The sequence below is a fragment of the Poecilia reticulata genome, linkage group LG11 (assembly GCF_000633615.1).
Source record: "Poecilia reticulata strain Guanapo linkage group LG11, Guppy_female_1.0+MT, whole genome shotgun sequence".
Lineage (NCBI taxonomy): Eukaryota > Metazoa > Chordata > Actinopteri > Cyprinodontiformes > Poeciliidae > Poecilia > Poecilia reticulata.
This window is the reverse complement of record NC_024341.1, coordinates 14,434,342-14,455,600: the sequence shown is the minus strand read 5'-3', so window position 1 is coordinate 14,455,600 and position 21,259 is coordinate 14,434,342. Positions and strand designations below refer to the sequence as shown.

General features: G+C 39.7%; 2 protein-coding genes across 2 annotated transcripts in view; one reads left to right on the top strand and one right to left on the bottom strand.

Moving 5' to 3' along the window:
* hey1 (hes-related family bHLH transcription factor with YRPW motif 1) overlaps positions 1-3,883 on the top strand; it is a 4,730-nt gene extending 847 nt beyond the window's left edge. The window contains exons 3-5 of the mRNA XM_008422035.2: positions 41-124; positions 254-335; positions 2,106-3,883. Coding sequence (XP_008420257.1) covers positions 41-124; positions 254-335; positions 2,106-2,776 — 837 coding nt within the window. The 3' untranslated portion in view covers positions 2,777-3,883. The remainder of the gene's footprint in view (positions 1-40; positions 125-253; positions 336-2,105) is intronic.
* A 3,263-nt stretch (positions 3,884-7,146) lies between these two features.
* stmn2b (stathmin 2b) lies at positions 7,147-18,412 on the bottom strand. Its single transcript, XM_008422034.2, has 5 exons — positions 18,235-18,412; positions 10,609-10,704; positions 9,830-10,002; positions 9,104-9,295; positions 7,147-7,450 (listed from the first exon to the last, which is right to left on the bottom strand). The coding sequence occupies exons 1-5, from the start codon at positions 18,251-18,253 to the stop codon at positions 7,391-7,393; spliced, it is 540 nt and encodes a 179-aa protein (XP_008420256.1). The 5' UTR covers positions 18,254-18,412; the 3' UTR covers positions 7,147-7,390.
* Between the last annotated feature and the right edge of the window lie 2,847 nt (positions 18,413-21,259).

Genomic DNA, 21,259 nt, shown 5'->3' with positions numbered 1-21,259 from the left:
CTTTAAACAGCAGACTGACAGAGTCTTATTAATTTGTCAGATTATAGAAAAGCGGCGCAGGGACAGAATAAACAACAGTTTGAGCGAGCTCCGCAGGTTGGTTCCCAGCGCCTATGAGAAACAGGTGAGCGCACTAGAAATGTTTTACAAGACATTTAACAACAATAAAATGCTTTGAGTATATTGTGTGTGGATTGCTTTTAAATAATAAAAATAATAATAATAATAAAAATTGCCCCGTTCCATACTCTAGGGTTCAGCCAAGCTTGAAAAAGCAGAAATTTTGCAGATGACTGTTGATCACCTCAAGATGCTTCATGCTGCTGGAGGCAAAGGTAAAAACATAACCCCATTGTCCTTATTGGTCTGATGCAGAGCCAGTGTGGGAACATAATAACTGAATTTCATTTTCAATGCCTTCCATAACCTCATGAACAGGTCACGTCATGTCAACTGTGTTTAAATGTTTGTGCATTATAACATAATCCGTATGTTGTGTCCTGTTCTGGCAGCCGAGGCAGATAGTGTCGGTCAGAAAAATAATCAGGGTTTTTTTCCATTTTAGTTATTATCTTGGCTAGGATTTCTCTGTCAATATTATTTTATTTTTTAATTTGTGCAGAGAATAAGCAAATATATGAAACCACAGACATGGAGGAAATGTTTGAAATACCATATCAAAATATACACCGGTGGGTCTGGTTGCCTTGCTGTGTCAGTGTAATATTTGCTGAAGAAAGGGACGATAAAATGTGATTTTCCCTTTTGCATGGAGTGCTTTAGGAAAGAATATGACAGGTCTTTTCTGGTTCAGGCAACAAACTGGTCAGGGTGAAATAATGATAAAGTAAAGAGGAATGCAAAGACAGTCAGGAGTAAAACAAACCAGATAGAAGCAAGCAGGGAAATTATGACACCACTTGACAAACAAAGTGTATTAATGTTGTTATAAGATCAGTTTACATGTGGCATAAAGATAAAGCCTGGCATACATATTTTAAGACATTATATACATATATATATTTTTTTCTTAGGGTTTATGAAATTCTGTTGTGGTTTCCAGAGCCGAGAGGTTGCTATTCTCTTAATAGAGAATGGTGCTTCTTGGACTCTGTCTTGGTTTTTCACAAAATTAAACTTGTATAACAGTTTTAGGGAAAGCCAGTTAATCCAATACTTTGTTAAAACATCTTTAACTTGGTAAGAAAGTTGAAGTGTAAAAACAGTTAAAATGCTTTCAAAATACAAACTTCTTAAACAAGACTCACAAGAAATATTTTCAGACTATTTACATTGATTTATTATGTTTTAATGCAAATTTTATAAGTTTTGTTTACCACAAGAGATGTACTGATCAGAATTTCAGATCTCCAATTTTGGTAAAGCCAAGCTACACATTTGACTAGAACTAATTTTAGTCAAATGTGTAATCCTACCTTAACTTTGTGACTGGCATGTGATTCTGAGAGTAGTATATAAGAAGATATTAATTATTCACATTAGAAGCACAGACAGTAATCTTCTTGTCTTGTAAGGGAGTGAATTTATTCCTCTTCCTTAATTTTGAGACTTCCAAAAAGTTGCCAACATTCCCAAATCCAGCCTGTTCCATGACTGACAGAGGTTGAAAGTTCAAAACGATAAAACAGAGCACCTTTGCTGCAATCTGTTCAGCCTTCCTGTTACCTTCTCTCTTTTAGCCTGACTGAACCAGAGACGTATATCAATATTTGTTGGCATCTTGTGAAATATTTTGTGTTCTTAGCTCATTAACAACTTCCATACGATTGCTGTTGCCAACACTTTCTGGTGCATTCACTCCTTGAAAAAAACATCTGACGTTTACATTTTCAGAGCAACTGGTCATCAAGCTTCTCATTCTAGTCACTGGAAAGTTTTTTTCGGTGCATATCGAATTACCAATGATGGCTTCCTTCATACAAAAATACATTTGTAGACCTGACGTGTATCGCAATTTTGGATGTTAGTCTTGGTTAGGTTAAAGGCGAAGGAATGATTACACGTGACAGAGCCTCTCTTTAGTGATGTGGAAACTTGTTTTGTGGTGTAAAATTTAAGTGGTTTCCTTTCCTCATCCCCCTCAGGTTACTTTGATGCCCATGCCCTGGCGATGGATTACCGTGGTTTGGGTTTCAGGGAGTGCCTAGCTGAAACCGCCCGCTATCTCAGCATCATTGAGGGCCTGGACAGCACAGACCCTCTGCGAATCCGCCTCGTCTCTCACCTGAACAACTACGCCAGTCAGAGAGAGGCTCACACCGGCCTGAGTCACCTGGCCTGGGGTTCTGCTTTCGGATCCCCTCCTGCCCACATTGCGCATCCCATCCTCCTCCAGCACCAACAGGGGGCTCCTCTGGCACCTCTACCCCGCAGCACCACCAGCAGCCCTCATAATCCTCTGTCGTCCGCATCTTCTTCGTCTCCCTCCTCCTCCACCTCGCCCACATCCTCCTCGCTAGTCGCAGAGACTCACATGTCTGGCAGACGCAGCGACAGCGCCACCCCGCTCTCGGATCAGGGTCCAATCAGGATCCCGTCCACCTCCTCTGCTCCCACCACCGTTCTGCACCCGGCCCTGGTTCCGTCGTCGGCATCCAAGCTCTCTCCTCCGCTTCTCTCCTCACTTTCGGCTTTCCCCTTTGCCTTTGGCGCCTTCCCGATCATCTCCCCTACCACTGCCATCAGCCCCCCAGCTCAGAGCGCCAGTGTGGGCAAACCCTACAGACCCTGGGGCATGGAGATAGGAGCCTTCTGACTCAAATAGCACGACCTGCTTACACAGACTCGTTTCACTTCCCAGCTGAGCCGGACTCAAGGGCAAGACTTTACGTTCCCTGCTAAGAAAGTGTTACGTCTTTTCTATTTTGATGATTTCCCACAGAGGAGAGTAAAAGGTTTATACATTTTGTTTTTTTTTACATATAAATAAATAAAAATACAACTAAACATCAACAAAAAGGGATTTATTGAGCTGATCCATCCCTCTTCAGTAGCTTCACCCTCTTGTTATCAGCCAATCAGAAATGACTTTTCCAGATGCTCAATAAGTTCCTGGGTGAAAACAGCCTCATCCTCCCCCTTTGGAGTTGCATGAAGACGACTGGATGCCCTGGCTGCAGCAGGGAGGGACAGGGCTCAGAGTCATGACATAACCCCTTCCCCACCCCTCTTTTTTACGACAATTTATGGGGTGTAATAACTGAAACCAGGTGTCTGTATGACTAAATACTCCGAACTAAAAGCTTGAATACCAGCTTGGCTCCAACTAATCATACGCTGCACCGTTGCCCAAGCCGTCTTCCTAACTTATGTTTCCGTTCTGTTGTGAATTCTCACGTTTGTTTGTTTTTTTTCTTTGATGTAAGCGAGGCTAGGCTCGTTCACCGTATCTCCGAGTTATTTGCATACTTTGTTTAGTATTACAGCATCGACAATAAATGTATTAGAAAAACTCAACTCAGTATCAATGAAGCATGACCACATGATTGTTCAGAATGGCATTTAGGAATGTTTCTGCATCATCTTGCATTGATATTTTGTAAATTAAGGCTATAGTTTTTTTTTGTTTTTTTTTTCCACCTTGTCTCCAGTTATCTATGTGCATTTATTTGTTGAGTGTTGCATTGTTGCCAATGATAATTCTGAAGCCCTTTAAGTCAAATGAGTTTCAAAGAAACGGGATCGCATAATTGTTGAAACGGCTCGTGTTGTAGACATTTTTTTGTGTGTGTCCTCACTTTCAGCCTGTATGGCTTATGGTTGTACAAAGCACAAACAAGCGCCGATAAATTAGTTGTCAGTTTTCCATTTCTGTTACTGCTGTTCATGACATGTTCCCTGCAATAAACCATTCATTCTGGTAGATGTTGTTGATTTATTGTTGTTTGCCCAAGTGTGTGTACATTCTGGAGTGTGTGTTTGCTTGTTGATGCTCGCTGTTGTTTTTCCCAATGACTGTGAATGTGTGTGTGTGTGTGTGTGTGTGTGTGTGTGTGTGTGTGTGTGTGTGTGTGTGTGTGTGTGTGCAGTATTGACGGCTGGTATCAGATGCGGCTGCTTGTTTCTCTCAGCGGCCCTCTGTGTGTGCACAGGAAACCATTAACAAGGCGGGGATATCCTGGACAATAGCAGGCCCGGCCGGACCCGTGCGCTCCGTGGGAACTGGAGGAGGGAAAGAAAGAAAGAGGGAGGATAAAAAAATGAAAGGAAGAGAGGAGGATGGAAGGAGTAGGTGAGGGAGGGAGGGAAGGAAAATGGAGAAAGAAAGAAATCAAAGGTGGGAGCAGAAGAGAGGGGTTGTGAGAAAGGAAGTCTAAAAGCGAAGAGTTTTGTCTCTTTGCCATCATTTCAGGCTGGACCAGCTGCTCCTTCTGTTCTCAGCCCGGACACGCCATCCCTTCTTTTTCTGCATTAAGATCTTGCCAATATACAACCAGTTCCTTGGTTTTTCAAATACAAACGTTTCCCTTTGGTTTTTCATACTTATGCTCATATTTAAAAGTCAGATTTTTGTTGTCGAACACTTGTGTTTTGTCTCCATCTACTGGCCATAAAGCCTTCTTCCTCGGAGAGCAGAATAACTTCGATTAGTTAATGGAGGCAAAGTACACTGCAGTTGCTATGACAATTATTACGATTAAAGTCAGAGGTTTATATATGATGATATAAAGCATGAATGTCTGTAATGTGGGGCTTTTGTGAGTTATTTATGCTATTCTTTTGCCAAAAGTACCGAGAAAACAACACACAGCTTCAGTTATTGTTTCATTCTCGTCTCACACATCCCAATTTTTGTAGCATAAGAGAATGTTTATTTTTACAAGTCTAACGATGACTGAATAGAAACACAGAGGGCTTAACTAAAGCCAAACGTAGGAGTTAACGTATTACGTCTTCTTCTGGTAACTCTTAGATATACGCAGATTTGATCTACAGTGACATCATCTGGTTAGACTTGGTACTGCAGTGAAAACACAGTAGACTACAAAAGTTCAAGGCCACATCTCCTTCATGTCCAAATTCTTAATGAGTTATATGACAAGCTTGAGACTGAACCATTTCCCAAAATGTTTGTAGAAGCAATACATATGACCATGGAAGAGACTGGGGCAACTTAACTGATTTGGAAAGGTGCAGCAAATGCTTTTGGCAATGAGTATATGGATACTTATTGAACATTAATTCCAGTACTGTTTGAATAAACGTCCCTCAGTACGTTTTAGAGAAACAACGGATTTTTTTTCAAGCTTGCTAAAATTGCATTCTAAGTATTTTGACATAAATATAATCAGTTTTGTTGTAGCATAACAAGAGCTGCAAAAATTCTGATGAACCCATGAATAAATCTGATTCTTTATTTATAATACTAAAATGTACTGAACTGTATTAATCTGGATTACTTTTGTATAATTGGATATGTTTGCAAAGTGGGACTGTTGGGAATATATATTTTTGTTTTGAGTAGCAATTCGAATGTTCTCCTTGTACATGCTTGGGTTCTCTCTGGGAACTCCAGCTTCTACTCATAATCCAAAAACATGCATGCTGGAATAATTGGTCTCTCTAAATTGCTAAGTGAGTGCATGGTTTTTTGTCCTCTATGTCTCTGTGTTTGTTCTGTGATGGATTTATGATCTGTAAGTCACCAGCACCTGCCCCAAACATTCAAAAATGGATAGACGATTTTCTCTGCTTTGCTGAAGAAATAGATGGTTTGGTATTTGTTCCTGCACCAGCAGTCAGACAACCATTAATGAAGAAGCACAGAAGTACTCTGCAAAGTCACAACTGGAAATGGGTATTTAATTTTTTTATTTTGAAAGAAATCACTCTCAAAGCCAGTTTTATTCACTGAACCCCAAATCTTTATTAACCACTGCTTGCTCACAAAGTTATACGTGGAAGAGGAGGAAACACACAAATGGACAGAGGAGAGAAAGAGAGTCAGGAAGGAATCTAACTGCCTGTGTCTAACTTTCTGACAATCGTTACACGCTGTATTGTTGTTGGTTCTTATATCTAAACATATCAACACACTAACTACCTGGTCTCTGTGCAGTTCACTCACACACCCACTCACACACATCTACGGGCCAAGTGTGCGTGTGTGACCATCCAAGCACCCGTCGTTGCAACGCATTCAAGTTTACTCTTAGAAACACTATTTCTATTGATTATTAATGCAGTCATGCCTCTTATGGCTTAAATATCTTCATTGTGCCAGTATTTGCTGTGTTTCAGGGGAAAGTTGAACGATGTAATGAAGAGAGAAGAAGTCAGAGATGTGTTTTTTTTTTCTAGTACGATTAAATTGGAGATTGCTGAGCTCCAGTGTTATAACGACAGACCCAAACTTTACCAGAGGTGCTGTATGCGACAGCGGCATCCGAGGATGTAACGGCACCATTTCTGAGGGAAGCTTTATGAGATTAACGTCGCATGAAAGGTATTTTCCTGCGCTGTGTGGAGAGCGTGTGAGTGATTTCACGGCCTATGTGTGTGTGTGTGGGAGAGAGAGATGGAAATGAAGTGAAGGAGGACGAAGATGGGCTCATTAAATGCTATCGTGTTCTCCTGCAGTACATTCACTACCTATTTTCACAGGAGCAGATGTGCGGAAACAGCTGGCAGTCCCCCACAAAAAAGCCAGCTTGCAAGAACCAGCGACACCGCCGTTCCTTTCGGCGACTTTCCTGCAAATGTGGCCCCGACTCTGCGCCCTGCTCGTGCACGCAGGCTTTTGTGGTGGGGAGGCGCAAAGTCTGTTCGCGGCAAAACATCAGCTAGCTGGCAAACTCACAACAAACACCTAAGCTTGTTACCACACGAGAGAAACCTAAAACAAACATTCTCAGGCTGAAATGAAAGTAAAGGAAGAAAAAAAAGTGAACAGATCATTACATCCATTTATATATTTTTATATAAGCAGGGAGAAGAAACCTATATATAAAAATGGCACACTGCAATCAATACTTTTGCTGCTTGTATCGGACTGTATATAACAAAAAAGAAGTATTTACAAAAAAAAAACGCTGTCGGGTGTCAATTGGATTTTTTTCTTCATGTTTGAACAAAACATTCTTTTTTTTTTGAAAGGATAGGAGATGATAGTTTTCCTCCTTTCTGTTTTTTTTATTTATTTTTTTACATTTTTGCAATCCTTTCCACCCCCAACCCTATTTGAATCTCCCACTATCTCAGGGTGGCGTTTCTTCAAAGTTTCGTAGCAATACAAGAGGGGAGGTGGGTATGTCAGGGAGACGGGTGGAGAGGTGTGGACATGTAGGACGAGGTGGGGAGGGAGGTGTTCCTCAGACGGGAGGTGGTGACTGAAGGTGGGGGTGGGGGGTGTAGAGGCCGTTGGGGCCTCTCACGGCATCAACTCTTCTCTCAGCTCCTTGTTCCTGCGCACCTCCTGAGCATGCCTCTCCTGGGGAAATTTGAAAAAAAAAGAGCAAAAAAAAAAAAAGATTATTTTTTGGACATTTGGTTGTAGAGACTGCAAATGTCAGAGTTTTATTGCAATTTTATCAGGTGGACATGCACAATTAAGCACATAAATATAGAATGGAAGGGCAGTAATGCATTTTGTTACTCAGGAAAATCACAATATTGTGCGATTTTTACTCAGCATGACCCTCTTTTTTCCAAAACAGTTCAATTTCAATAAAATTTGAATGGAAATCATGATATCCAAAGGATATTTCTATATAGATCCTCAACTGGATATAGGTCTGGACTTTGACTGGGCCATTCTGAAACATGAATATGCTTGGATCTAGACCAACTTTCAGGTTGTTTCCTCCAGGAACTGATCTCTATTTAGCTCTATTCATTCCTATCAACTCTGACCAGTTTCTCTGGTTTACAAAAAAACAAACAAACATCTTCACAGCCTCAGGCTGCCATGATCATGCTTCACAGTGGCGATAGTGTATTATGAATACTTTTGCAAGACATATCACTCCAGTCTTACTATCTGTTCGCTAGCCTCCCATCCAACTCTGGAATAATTTTACAGTTTTGTTGGTTCATTTTAAGGATTTAAATGAATTACCCCACAACACTGAAACAATCATAATTACAGTCATCTCAAAAATCTCCCAAGTGAGAAACTCAGTTTAAAACAAGTCCTCCAGCAATGACAGTACAACAATAAACAAAGGACTCACATCAAACATCCCACTTAATACAAACCATTATAAGCCACCAACCAAAGCTAATCTTATCAACAACCACACAATGAAAAGCTGTGCAGCAGAAGAAATTAACTCATGTAGATCTGGGTTTTTCAGCAGCAGACCCCAGTCTGAGAAATAAATTCCTCTTCATAAACTTTTACATTTCTATTTAAGACTCATCTGAATTACTAGACAGACATGAATAAAGTTTTATACTAAAACACTGTGATTTCATTTTTATTTACATATCTTATATTTTGCAATTGCTGTAATTTTAAATGTGTGTGTTTTTTAAATCCATTTTAAAGTATGATTCAGCTTGGTTGGGAATTTTCATCCATCCAAACTTTTCACTTATTGAGTACTTCCTTGAACTTCTTTAGAAAAAGCGCCCTCTGCTGGTGGTCTCCACTCAGTTCTCTTTCTTATCTGAAAAGCCAATTAACGGACCATTTAATTAAATAACCTAATAGTCACACTAACAGACTTCTAGTAAAAATAGCTAGAATAATTTTACTTACAAGCAATTGAAAATAAATGTTCTAGCTGCATGAGATGCATTTATTTTTGGCAGCAACACTTTCTTGTAATTTTCTGAAATGGTCTGGATCGATAGTTAATCAGGCTTTCTGGAGAACTTCCCAGTTTCTTTAGACTTTTGGCTGCTTTTCATTATATTTTTCTTTTACCTCAAACAATATTGAAGGAGGAAAGTGGACAACAGACAAGGAAAAAATACAACAGATGATCACGATTGTCCATCTGTGAACCACTTTTCCAGGGTTTACCTCGCCTTTCTGCTGCAACCTCCTACCACCCTGAAAATAATTTTTTCTGCCTTTCTCCATGAGTCCTCCCTAGTTTTCCATCCCACATTCTTCTTTTGATTCCCTTCTCCTCACCCTCTCCTGCAGACGCTCCATAATGGCCGCCAGGTAGGCCTGCCGGTTCTCCTCGATCTGCTCCATCTTCACTTGCAGCTTCTCCTCAGCCATGCGGCTGAAGTTGCTGTTCTCCTCCATGGCCTTCAGCAGCACTTCGCGCTCGTGCTCGCGTTTCTCTGCGAGGATCCGGAGGATCTGCGCCTCCTGGGACTGTAAGAAGAGAAGAGTGATGAGAATGAGAGGATTCAGATCAATACCATGACAGGAACTTACTGAAAACCCACTCACAGATCTCAAAAGGCAAACATGAATCAGTTACTAACACGGTCGGGATAAATGAGTAAAACTACAGGAAGTATTTCACTTCGTATGCCTTCTTTCTCAAAATGCGATCTAGAGTAGCTGCTGTGATTTCTAAGTATTCTAGTAAAAAATTAGCAACAAAGAAATCAATCAAGCAGTCGTATTGACTGGAGGATGATTATATAATTGATTTGTTGATGGATCGCCTCAGGTACCAGGTCCGTCATTGTATTAACGTTTGAATCAATGAGATGCAGGAATTAGCTCACAATAGATGAGATGTTATTAATTCGTCTGGAGCTGTTGTTTGACATTCAGTGAGTTTTTATGAAATTTAAAGTAAGAGTTAGCCGAATGTCCAGTATCAAGACATTGTCATTTACTGAAGCAAAGCGATATTTGGCATCTGGCTGCAGCCATAGCGACAGGAAGTCTCCTTACTCTCCTCCTGTCCTCAGCTGCCTCCAGTTTCTTCTGGATGTCCTCCAGGGAAATGTCCCTCTTTGGGGGGCTGGTGATGCAGTGAGCCGCATCAGATGTAGGAGACGGCGGCTTTAGGATGACCTCAAAGGCTTGACCTGACGCACGCTTGTTGATTGGCTTGATGTCCATGTCTGCGGGAGCACGCATTAAACAGAAAGACTGTCAGCTGCCGCCTTATGGATTTTAACTCAAATCTATTTGCTCATAGGAATGGGCTGTCATCAAGGCCTAGCACGGCTACTGAAAGTTTCAGATTCAAAACAGCTAATATTTTCTATCGCAGTGACCCTACTGTTTGAAGGAACAGGAGGGACACAAAATCCTCCTGTTATTTTCTATTAACCATGTCCAACAAGTGTTTAATTTGCCAAACGATTCTCATAGCTTCTCATCACACTGCGGTGCTTCCAGTGTGTATCGTCTTTCACGCAGTGCTGCCCCTCCCCCAGCCTGCTCTTCCATTTCAAGTTTTGATCAAAGACTGATTTTCCCGGCAAAACTGTAATTACTCACAGCATTTTAACTCTAAAATATCTTCCTTGCAGTAGGAATAATATCTCCACTTCTGTTTTTTTTTAAAAAATTTTAAGAAAGCTATTCAATTCTGCTACATTGCTTTGTTTTATATTTTTGTGCAATACCATCAAACCGTGGCAAATATACCGTGCGAATCTCATGCCAGCCCACGCCCATATTCGCCAAAGATGAAAATGCTTCCTGTGAGGATTCCCTCCTACCTTCAAAGTCCCCCAAAATGTTTTTGCGGCTCTCGGGGTACAGACAGGAGCATATGAGAGAGAGGACAGAAATCTCCTTCATCTTCTCCTTGTAAGCTGTGGAGACAAATGGAAGCATGATTGCTTTCTTATCGTGTGCAGATTCCAGCTGTGCTCCTCACGTATGAACAAGGAGGCGATATTAACCCGGTGACACAGAAAAAGATGAAACATTATTAACCTACTTGTTTGCCACGAGACCTTTGATGTAAACGCAGACTTTTTTTCTATTCAGAGAAAGAAAAACCTCCTCATCAAAGCATGTCTGATGCAGCTGAGTTGCTTTCATCTCCCTTTGTCTTCCTTGCAAGGAAAGTGTGATGGATGCCTCCTCACTTGGCCTAATTTCCCTGAGCAGCTTCGACGTTCCCGTCCCCGCAGGATTCGCAACACATCATCGACTATGCATTTTATTTCGATGTATTATTTATTGATGCTGCCAGTGCGTCGCCCCTTTAAATCCTAGCAATTTCTCTTGTTAATGCAACCAAACATCAGAGATAAGTCACTGAAAAACAAAAACAACAACAAAAAAGACAGTATTTCATGTATGTTCCCAATTTGGTTTCGATTATCTGTTTTGAGGTTTGCTTATCCGCAGTAGGCAGCAGCCTCGCTCTTCATGTCGAGGCTGTTTCTTTGTCCAAAAAGTTGATAAAGCTGGCAGCAATTCTAACTGGCTGGATTTGGCAGCATGCAGACAGCTTAGTGGAGAGGAATAAAGCGATTAAAAGGGAACACAGATTTAAAAAAAAAATGAAGAAGAACCCCAATAACCAACCTTGTCTAACCTTGTTTTATATATTATTGTCTTTTTGGCATCTGTCTTACTGTTTAACATGGATTCAGCAGCAGCAGCAGGGAAAGAGTAGAACAGATCTGCAACACATGCTAATATAAAAGTTTGTTATTTTCAAACAAAGAAAATCCATCTTGTTCTTCCTGGTATCAACTAAATATATTTCTAAAATATTTAATCGATCTAAAACTTTCTTGAACGTGCATCGTTGCGCGTCGTTAAGAATATTCAAATGAAAAAGTGTTTCATAGCTCTTTAAAGGACATAAATTAGGTTTTTCCTTTGATATAAAAGAACAACCTTTCGCAGCCAAATGCGGTCGTAGCTGAGTGGATTTGGCAACGTGCGTCCTGCTTAGTGGTGAGGAAAGATGTGCTTCAGAGAGCAGACAGAGAAAACAAATACAGAGAACAACCAACCTTTTCTAACCTTGTTTCTTTTCTCTTTTTTTTGGCATCTAAAATACTTTGCTGTGTGGATTTATCAGCAGTCCCTGCAGGGAAAAAGGTGGAACAATATCTGTAACAAACTGCAGGTTATTAAACATTTCCGCTATCTCAAGGCGCCCTGCACCATACTGCAAGATCTGCATGCCGGCTGTCACAGAGCGACATCATCCATCACCCAGAGCACAAGGCCTGCAGGGCTGAAATGTGACACTTTTGATTCATGATTTGCAGCAGGATACAGTAGCAACAGCAGAAGTCAGATTTACAGCGAAGAAGCAATACGGTTAGAGGATGATTAATCGGAAATCTCCTTCTTATGTGCTTGTTTGCAGCTCTCCGTATCTCACTTTCTGCCCTGCAGACAGGCAGACGCCCCAGTAATGTGATGAACTCTCACATGTAGCTCTTGCTACTCTCTGATGGTCTTGTTAACCCCATTCCCTGAGGAATACGTGGGAGAGAGTGAGGACAGCAAGGGGAAATTAAAACTTTGGAGAAGAAAGGAACAGAGAGGAACGCAGACTGAGGTTCAAATGGAAATGAAACAGAATTTCCTTTCATTTGAAAGGTAGGAAAATGAGGAAACAGCTGCTGATGGTCCTGACACTGACACTTGTTTGATTTGAAGAGGAATCACAAATAGATTCAGCCAGGAGTGACAACCCCTGAGGAATATCTGCCATAGTCGACTGCCCCCAAGACAGCCTAATGGAAGCAGCCACCTCAGGTGGAAAGCACTTCAGTCTGTAATTAGCGGATTGCCCTGTTCTCCCTGAATACGTGGGGGCGGGGGGCTGGGAAACATTTGAAGGGCCGTCACCGACGCTGTGTTTCTGTCAAGACTCCAGCAGCCATTTTCTAACACCCTGTTGACATCTGAAACCGTTAACAATTCAGTGGAGTCGTTAATTATTTTTGATCATTTAAGGGGCTTTTAAAACATTTGAGTATAACTAATGTATTTTTTCACAATCAATTAATCTGCTGATTATTTCAATAAACATTTAGCTTCAGATTTAAGCAAATGTCCTTAAACCAGTCCATCTATGGTCCAGATTAAGGCTCTCTGTCCAGAGCTGCGTGCACTGAGACTTGGTACATGTTTTACACCAGAGTCCTTCCTGACCTAACTCCCGTACTATTACCAGGAAGGAACGGGATTTTAACCGGAAATTTCCACCTGCTCTCCCTCTATAATTCATGTTTAGGACATGTTTAGAAATGTAGCAGCTATGTGAAACTAAGTAAAATGAATAATTTGAAAGTTATTTTTCAAATATTATTTAGTATTTAGGTTTTTTTTTTTTTTTTTTGCCTGACCCAACCTAAATACTAAATAATCATTAAAGTATTCATTATACTTTAATAATTATTCAATCATTACTGCTGCATTTTTCATTTCTAGGTTCACATGAAATGTAAACTAGAGTTCTTTGTAAGTGCATCAATCCAGTTTGAGGGGGAATCAAAAGTTTAATCGTTAGTCTGTAATAGCAATTGAGATAAGTTTGAATATTAATTGATCGGTGTGAAATAAACTGAGCAGTAATGATGGGGTCCTGAAAGCTTGTTCAGAGTTAATCTTTGGCTCGGTCACTGCTGTTCTCTTCTCAAACACTAGGAGTCACCACTGATGAAATAGTACTTCTACACTGCAGGAATGAGAGCAGAAGAATCTTACCTAAATACAAACTTTTGACTGATTTGCGACATGAATTTCTCATTCCAGATCATTTTACCGATATAAACATTTGGAAACAATGTATCTAATTGTGGCTGCTCTTCTAATACTCTTGCATCGTAGCTGTGTCTATGAGTCGTGACAAACTGGTTAATCTGTAAAAAAAAAAAAAAAAAAAAAAAGATTGGGTTAGCCAGAAGTTAACCAAATCATAATTCTACTTAAGGCTCCATAAAACCTTGAGTTGCTTCAAACTGTTGAGATAACCCCAGTAACAGAAAAATATTATGCAGAGAAAATAACGATAATAAGTTCAGTGCAGCCAGCACGTAAACTCAAAAATTACTTGAGCTGTAATCTTATTTCATTTCATTTGTAGCCTCTGAGGTGAGGTTTTACCGTGTCAAAGCAGATTTAATTTCCGAACATTTTACACAATAGATACTTACAATGAGCTGAAACGTCTCCCTAGGTCTCATTTTTCTAATGTATCCATAATCCAAAATATATGAAGTTCCCCATGGAACAAAATCCATTAAAGTGCCACCGCATGTCTCTTAATAAGCAGTGTAATATAACGCATCCTCCTTAGATCTGACACATAAAAATGACAAATGACCCGCAGTGACAGAGCAACACAGAAAATGTTTGAACACATGCACTTGGTCACATTCCTGTTCCCGGCTGAGACGGGATGAAGTGCTGTCAGACGAGGGATGATAACATTTTTAATGATTCTCTCTGCTTCCCACAGGCGGTTTCCAACCAGCCAGGTCAGCATGTCTGCGCCTCACTTCCCATCTTGACCACTGACGCACCCATCAAAGTGCACTTCCGCTTCCAATCCATCAACCAAAGAGCCTGGATCATCAATATCCTCAGAGAGCAACGCTCTCGTTTTGGCACTTTCTGCAGCTCCTGTCCGCCATCTCATCTGTTGCTGATGTTTTTTCACTTTCTTTTCATCATTTTTAATATTTGTCAACCTCACCCCACCCCTCTCTCTGTTACGTGTTTTCCTTTGTCAGCATTAACCGCTACACCTGCATTGGCTGTTTTTCCATCTTTCTTTCCCATCCACTTCTGCCTCCATCTAATCTTGCAGAACCCACCGTTACTAAAGAGATTTTTACAGTCACTTTGAGTAATATAACCATAAAAGGCATACAACAAACATGCAGCATTATTCATCGAAGGCCCATAGGCCCCCCTGGGTGCTGTAGCTTTCACAGCACTGTGGGTTTGAGGACGCATGTTCAGCAACTTTACAGCAACAATCTAAACATGAAATTATGAAGCTATCGCAAGAGCAAACCGGATCGTTAAATGGATCGTTATGGGACCCAGATGATCAAGGACAGCGAGTGGAGAGCTGGTGATGAAATTCCAGTAATTGAGACTTCCAGTTGGAGAACATGTATCTCTAAAGACTCATAAATCTACTGATATTTCAGAGAAATAGTCCGTTTGTGGACAGTTTCCTGATATTTTATGCCATGCTATCAACGGAAACTATGAGGCAACACATACACCTTAGACAACATTTTACCACACCGAGCAATAAGATGTTTTCTAAAAATATCTTTCTTGTTGTAAACCGTGCTTTCTATTCAATGGTCTTTCTTTACTGTTGTTTGAATGTGACAAAAGGTGTTCTCCAAGGCTCCGCATTCGGTGCTGTGGCTTTCACAGCATTGTGGTCTTGAAATACATCAAACTGCATAGAAATAGCATTCTCTAGATCTAGATAGGATCCTGGGTTTCAATCATAAGAACCTTCTGTTACACAAAAAGGAGAATCTACACACTGCCCCTTCATTACAAACTGAACGTATAATCCCCTTTCCACCTGGAATGACTTAAATAGAACCCGAAGCTATTAAACTGAAGAGATTAAAACACATTTTGAGCACAATGGACAAAGCATCAATTCATTAATATGCATTGTATTGATTGTATTGAATATTGTCAATTTAAAATCTCTGTTGAATCCCCCTCGTTCCATGAGATGTACCTTGATAAAAAGCTATTCAAATGAAATCAGCTGAGAGCACAATAACTATATATTAATGCTGTTGATGTGCGTACTGTCTCCGATCTGAATATTTAGATGTGATAAACATTCAGCAAAACGTCGCCAGCAGGATTGATGTCACCTCCTCCTCCTCTCAGCCTGTCATTAGGAGCAACAGTCATCGAAGGCCAGCAATGGGAGTGTGCCGCGCAGATCGATGGGACCCAACCGGTGATAAATCAGGATGAGTTACAAACATGGGGCAAATCAGGCAGATATGCCCGTAACAACAATGGTCATAAATACCAATGGGATGAACAATGCAGGAGACTTTTCTATTAAAGGGATAATTCTGGCTTCTGGACGTGAGATTCTGTTAAAAAGTGAAGTTAGCTGCAGTAGTAACACCCCTGGAGTCTTCATTTAGTTTGCATTCAGATTAGGTTGTCACAGCAGTGGCAACTCCAGGAGTGGTCAGGACCAAGGATGACCTTTACCACATTGAAACTGACTGTTTTATTTTTTTATTTTTTTTGCCAGCAATATTTATTTTTAACCATTGCTATGTCAGGATTGTGCAGTTATTTACATAAAAGCTGCTGTTTATAGGATAAGTGGATCCAGGATGCTGATCTTAGTGATCTTATAACACGTTTCCATTGCAAAGCAGTGTAAAAAGTAAAAGTATCACTTTTTTGGGGGGGACTGCTTTGTGACTTAGAGTTTACTGTGCAGAAATTCAACAATAGATTGTCTTCAGTCAGAGGCTCCTTCAGATCTGTTGTAATTCAGTCCACTACAGGAGAGCATTCTTCTCCACAGCTTTAACCACTTATATTGACTATGAAGAAACTTAGTTTGAGTTACTACAACATTAGTTTCCCTTTTGGGATTAACACAGATTAAAAAAATTTAAAAAATTCGAGCCCATTCACAATTTGTGTCTGAGCAAAATCCATATGGTTCCCTGCATACACATATTGATTAGGAACTAATCTGAGTTAATACTGAATTAAGATGCAGAGAACATGACCTTTTAATAGAACTTCACTTAAAAAGCCCTTATCTATTGATTTTAGGGTGGACATTATTGGATCATTTCCATTGCCAGACACAAAGGGATTGATCTCTGTAGCCTCAACCTGCAGATAAATGATCATCACACTTAATTGGAAATGACAAGCGGTATTTATCATCAACTTACGTCCTTAGATATCATAATAATAAAAGGAATAGAAACACTAGAATTAATCTTCATGCAGAATGAAGATCTGCTGCTGTTAGACAATAAATGCTTACTTAGCTCTTTGCTGCTTCACTACAAAAAGAAAAAAAAAGAAGAAATTGGTGTAAATGAACTCAGTGACCGACAGAGCGATGACTGGCATCATGGCTGCTTTCCGTGCCCATCCCATTCTGCCTGTCTGCAGCTCAATTCAAGATCATGCAGGAGGAAGAAAAAAGCAGGGAGGAGGAGGACAAATGAGGAGGAGAGGCCGGTGTTTTAAGTGTCCCAGAGCTCAGCCATCCCGGACCCTCATCACTGCCCCCCCCCCCTCCATTACCTGCTCTGCCAACCAGAAAACAAACACGCCATTCATGCACTTGTGCATAAACGTTAAAGCTCTCTCTCGTTTACTTTTAGCAGCTAAGATTCTGTTCTTGAAGCTAAATAGTATCAAAATAAAATACAATAAATGTCACAGAAGGCCTGCCTCCCACCAGCCATCTCATTTTATTTATTCCTATTTCTAACTAACGCTGCCATCTCCTCCCCCCCAGAGCATATAGCTATAGAGCAAATTCGTCCAATAATCTTCCTAACAGGATTAGGAGTCTAATATTCCTTTTTCAGTCGTAAATTCTTCCCTCGACAGCAGAGTCATTCTTGATAAGGGTGCTCCTTTTTTTTTCTTCTCCCCCTCTCTCCCTCCTTCCTACATGTCTGTATATATACAGCGGTCACGTAGAAAATGGGTTAAGCAGACACAGACAGTGAGGATGACCCAGTTTTTCTTTAATAAAACGGGAGATTTGTGACGGTGAGACGTTTCACACCCCGGGGAGCGGCTTTTTGACGGAGCGGGGATGTTGGGTGGGGTCGCTGGAGCTGCATTATGCTGCACGGCTCTGAGTCAGGCAGCGAAGGGGGCAGGTGCTGCAGCAATACAACCATGCTTCCATAAAGGAATTACAAAAAAAACAAAACAATATATATATATATATCTATTTTTTTATTTAGTTACATGCATTAATCAGAATGCAGGCTGAATAAGCATATGCGTCACTGACTGAATTTCAGTCCGACCCATATTGATCTGTGTGAAATTTTAAATTGAGCAAAAATAAACAAAGATTAAATTAAAACAGCTGCAATTTAATTAATACATAAAGATGCCACCGTGTCCCAACTTCAACATAAAGAAGTGAGTTGCAGAGTGAGTTTGGCCGCTCCCTACTGTCAGCCCTCAGCATCCTTTTGTGCCATGGGTGTCGCCACTGCCTCTCACCATCACCACCACCATCATCACCATCATCATTATCATCATCACCATCATCATCATCATCATCATCATCATCACCCCGAAACCTGCCTCGTTCTTTGATGTCAGGGAAAATATCTCTGAGAAAAATAAGAACTCACCGATTGCGGTCTTAGCCATGTCTGAAGAGTGTCGCTGGGGTGAGCTGGCCGGAGAAATGTGCGTCGGTGTCTGGATGGTGTATCACCGGGTGAAGGGACTGCTGTTAAGGCACTGAGTCAGCAGAGAGAGACGGGGGCTGCCGGTGCGCCTGGTGGTCTGTGCTGAGCTGCAGGAAAGGCGGCGACCAATAACCAGGACGACACCGGAAGTCTTGGTTAAATACTTCAAAATAAAAGCAGATACTTTGCGATCCACCCTCCTTCCCCGCCCCTTCTTATAATTATTATCCCACATTCACAACATTAATTTAGGCACTATGGAATGGAGGACATAGAGGAAACAGTAAGTTAACATAAATAAACAAACAAACAAAACAAAGAAATTTGGCCATTTAGGTATTAGACAAATATCCAAAAAGCTGTATAAAAATCTTTGTTATATAAAAATAATGACTGAAAAATTGTTGATTCCAATTGAAACACACAACAGTAGCCTATAACAGTAAAAATAAAAAGTTTTACAAAAATAGCCCAATGTCTTAAACAGGAAAACAAATCTGTATGTTTTAAATAAAATAAAAGAAAAAATTGTGTATGTAAAAGGTGAAAATAATGAGGGTAGAAAACATTAACGTCAACAAAGATCTTGTAAATAAATATACTTTTTCTTTATTTTCACATGCATTTGTTAGTTTCCCTCCATTTTACTCTGAATAATGTGCTTAGACTATTTGTTACCTTTATACTTCACATATTTTATTTCCCTCCTTATTTTCTCCCTAGTTTTTGTGTTGTTTATGCATTACCCATCAAAGTTTCAGACTGAAAAGCAAATCAGTATAATGGTGCAGGAGAAACTACAACTCCAGTCAGTCTTTGATACGGCTTGTAATCAGAGAGCAAACACTGAGTGAAGGATGCTTCCTTGGTTTAATGCATCAAGTCTTTTAGTAGCTGCATAAAAAGGATTAGTGTTTGTGCACACATATTGTGCATGAGTATATCTTAAGCATTCACTTAGACGCTAAATGAACTGGCTACAACAACATAATATGGGGGCTAATTTGCATTGCAACATCAAATGCAACTAGAGCTAGCTGTTCAGAGCTATACTCCACAATCTGCAATTTCCCACAACCCTCAAAAATCCTAAGATTTTTGCATTCCGCTGGCTTTTATTTTGAAAATATTGTGAGGAAATATCAGTTTCTAAGTTGACTTCACTGTGGACCTGTTATGCGCGTTTAGCTGCCTGAATTGCATTGTGCCACACTCCCTTCTCCCAGCTACGGCCCGATTGCCCTTATGTCCTCCTGTAAGTTAGAGCTGGTCCTCTAGTGGCTGATTGCACTATGGGTGTTTCCTCCTTTGTGATGGTTTAGCAGGCTCATAGCACACTGTCCGTCAAGTTAATGCAAAATAAATGCATCAAAAGAAACTACAATGAAGTGCTACTGAAATACTAAAATTTATCTGCTTATTTATTTATTGCTTCTTTTTTTTTTTTCAAAAGATGAATTAGAGGTAATAATTGAAGGTTCTTTGTCCTCGAGAGTTCAAACTGTATCTTAAATGATTATAACTGGATTATCTTGGACATTGGTCAAGATTTTTAAAAAGAGGAAAGGTGAGCACACGATCAAATTAGTGAATGATATATTTATAAGAAACACCACAAGATGGCAGCAAATCCCAACCAACAGAAATCCACCGAGTCGCAGCAATCATATGGCAAACACAGAGTTAAATCATCTATTACTCTAATGCTGGCTCTGATCCATGTAAGCTTTTAGTACTCTTGGGCAGTGTGCAGGTTATGACGCATTTGTTCTTCACGTTGTTCCACCTGCAGCTGTCTTTTTTTTTTTTGTTTTTCCCCAAGTGAAAAAGTAGAGTGACCCCCATACTTCAAGATCCTTATCGAAATGTGTGTGTTTGCACTGATAAGAAATTTGTTACTTTGCTGTTTATTTAAAGTGTACGAACAGAGCCCTATATATTGCTACTGATTAACCAGAAATGAGTTTTTGACTCGGTTTTGTACCAGTATCGGAGAAATTCAGAAGGAAATTGTAAAAACACTAAAAAGTGTAAAATAGCTTGATGCTCGTGTAATTCATGAGTGTTTTGAATTGGTTGGTTATTTAAAAACACACAGACAGAAATAAAGAGAGATAAAACATGTGTTTCAATCTTAATTCTCATTGTTTAAGGCATCTAGGATCTTGGAAAAACAAAAACCCATATGCCTTAGCTAAGAGCTTCAATATCCCAAGTATAAGATTCTGCGTCATGCATTTCAACTTTCAGTGTCTAAATTGAGTTTGAAAGTCAAAAATGAGTCAGTCACAAATTTCAATGTCACAATTTTGACTTTAAGCTCTGTTTATTAGATAATGTTTTATCAGTTTCAAAGTCAATTTTGAATTTCAGTTATTATGAGCTTTAACATTATACTTAATTATTAGAGCATGACAACTGTCACTGTCATAACTACAAATTTCAGTCACAATTTTGACTTTATAATCCATCAGTAGGTGGTTTAAAGCCAGCATTTTAAGACCTTAAGTATGACAGAAAAAGTCAAGATTTTTACATTTACATTCATAAATTTTGAAGTAAGAAGTGTGAGATAAAAAAAAATTACATAAAGAAAGTTAAGGTTTGACTACAATAATCGCATATATCATGTATAAGACTTCCGAATGCAAAAATTTTCATTTCGAAGTCATATGAGTTTAAAAAATTTAATATGAGGTACAAAAATTTGTCACAATTATAACTTTCAAGTTTATAATTTTGCCCAAATTAAGAGTGTCAAACTTATTCTTTTGACGTTATCACATTAACTACAATTTTTAAAGACTATTTACAAGCGTCATTATTAAGACACATATGAAATGCAAAGTCATAATTATTTTTCCAGTTTTAAAACCTTATCCTTCTAAAAATTCAGACTTTATGTTTACAGGTCATAAATATTAGATCTAAAGTTATTTTTGCTAAAAACAGAACATTCACAATC

What these genes read in the sequence shown, in the direction of transcription:
- stmn2b (XM_008422034.2), bottom strand. An exon ending in CAGCTGAGGACAGGAGGAGA is followed by an intron (nt 9,296 to 9,829) that starts GTAAGGAGACTT and finishes CTCTTCTTACAG; the next exon opens with TCCCAGGAGGCGCAGATCCT. An exon ending in TGGAGCGTCTGCAGGAGAGG is followed by an intron (nt 7,451 to 9,103) that starts GTGAGGAGAAGG and finishes AAATTTCCCCAG; the next exon opens with GAGAGGCATGCTCAGGAGGT.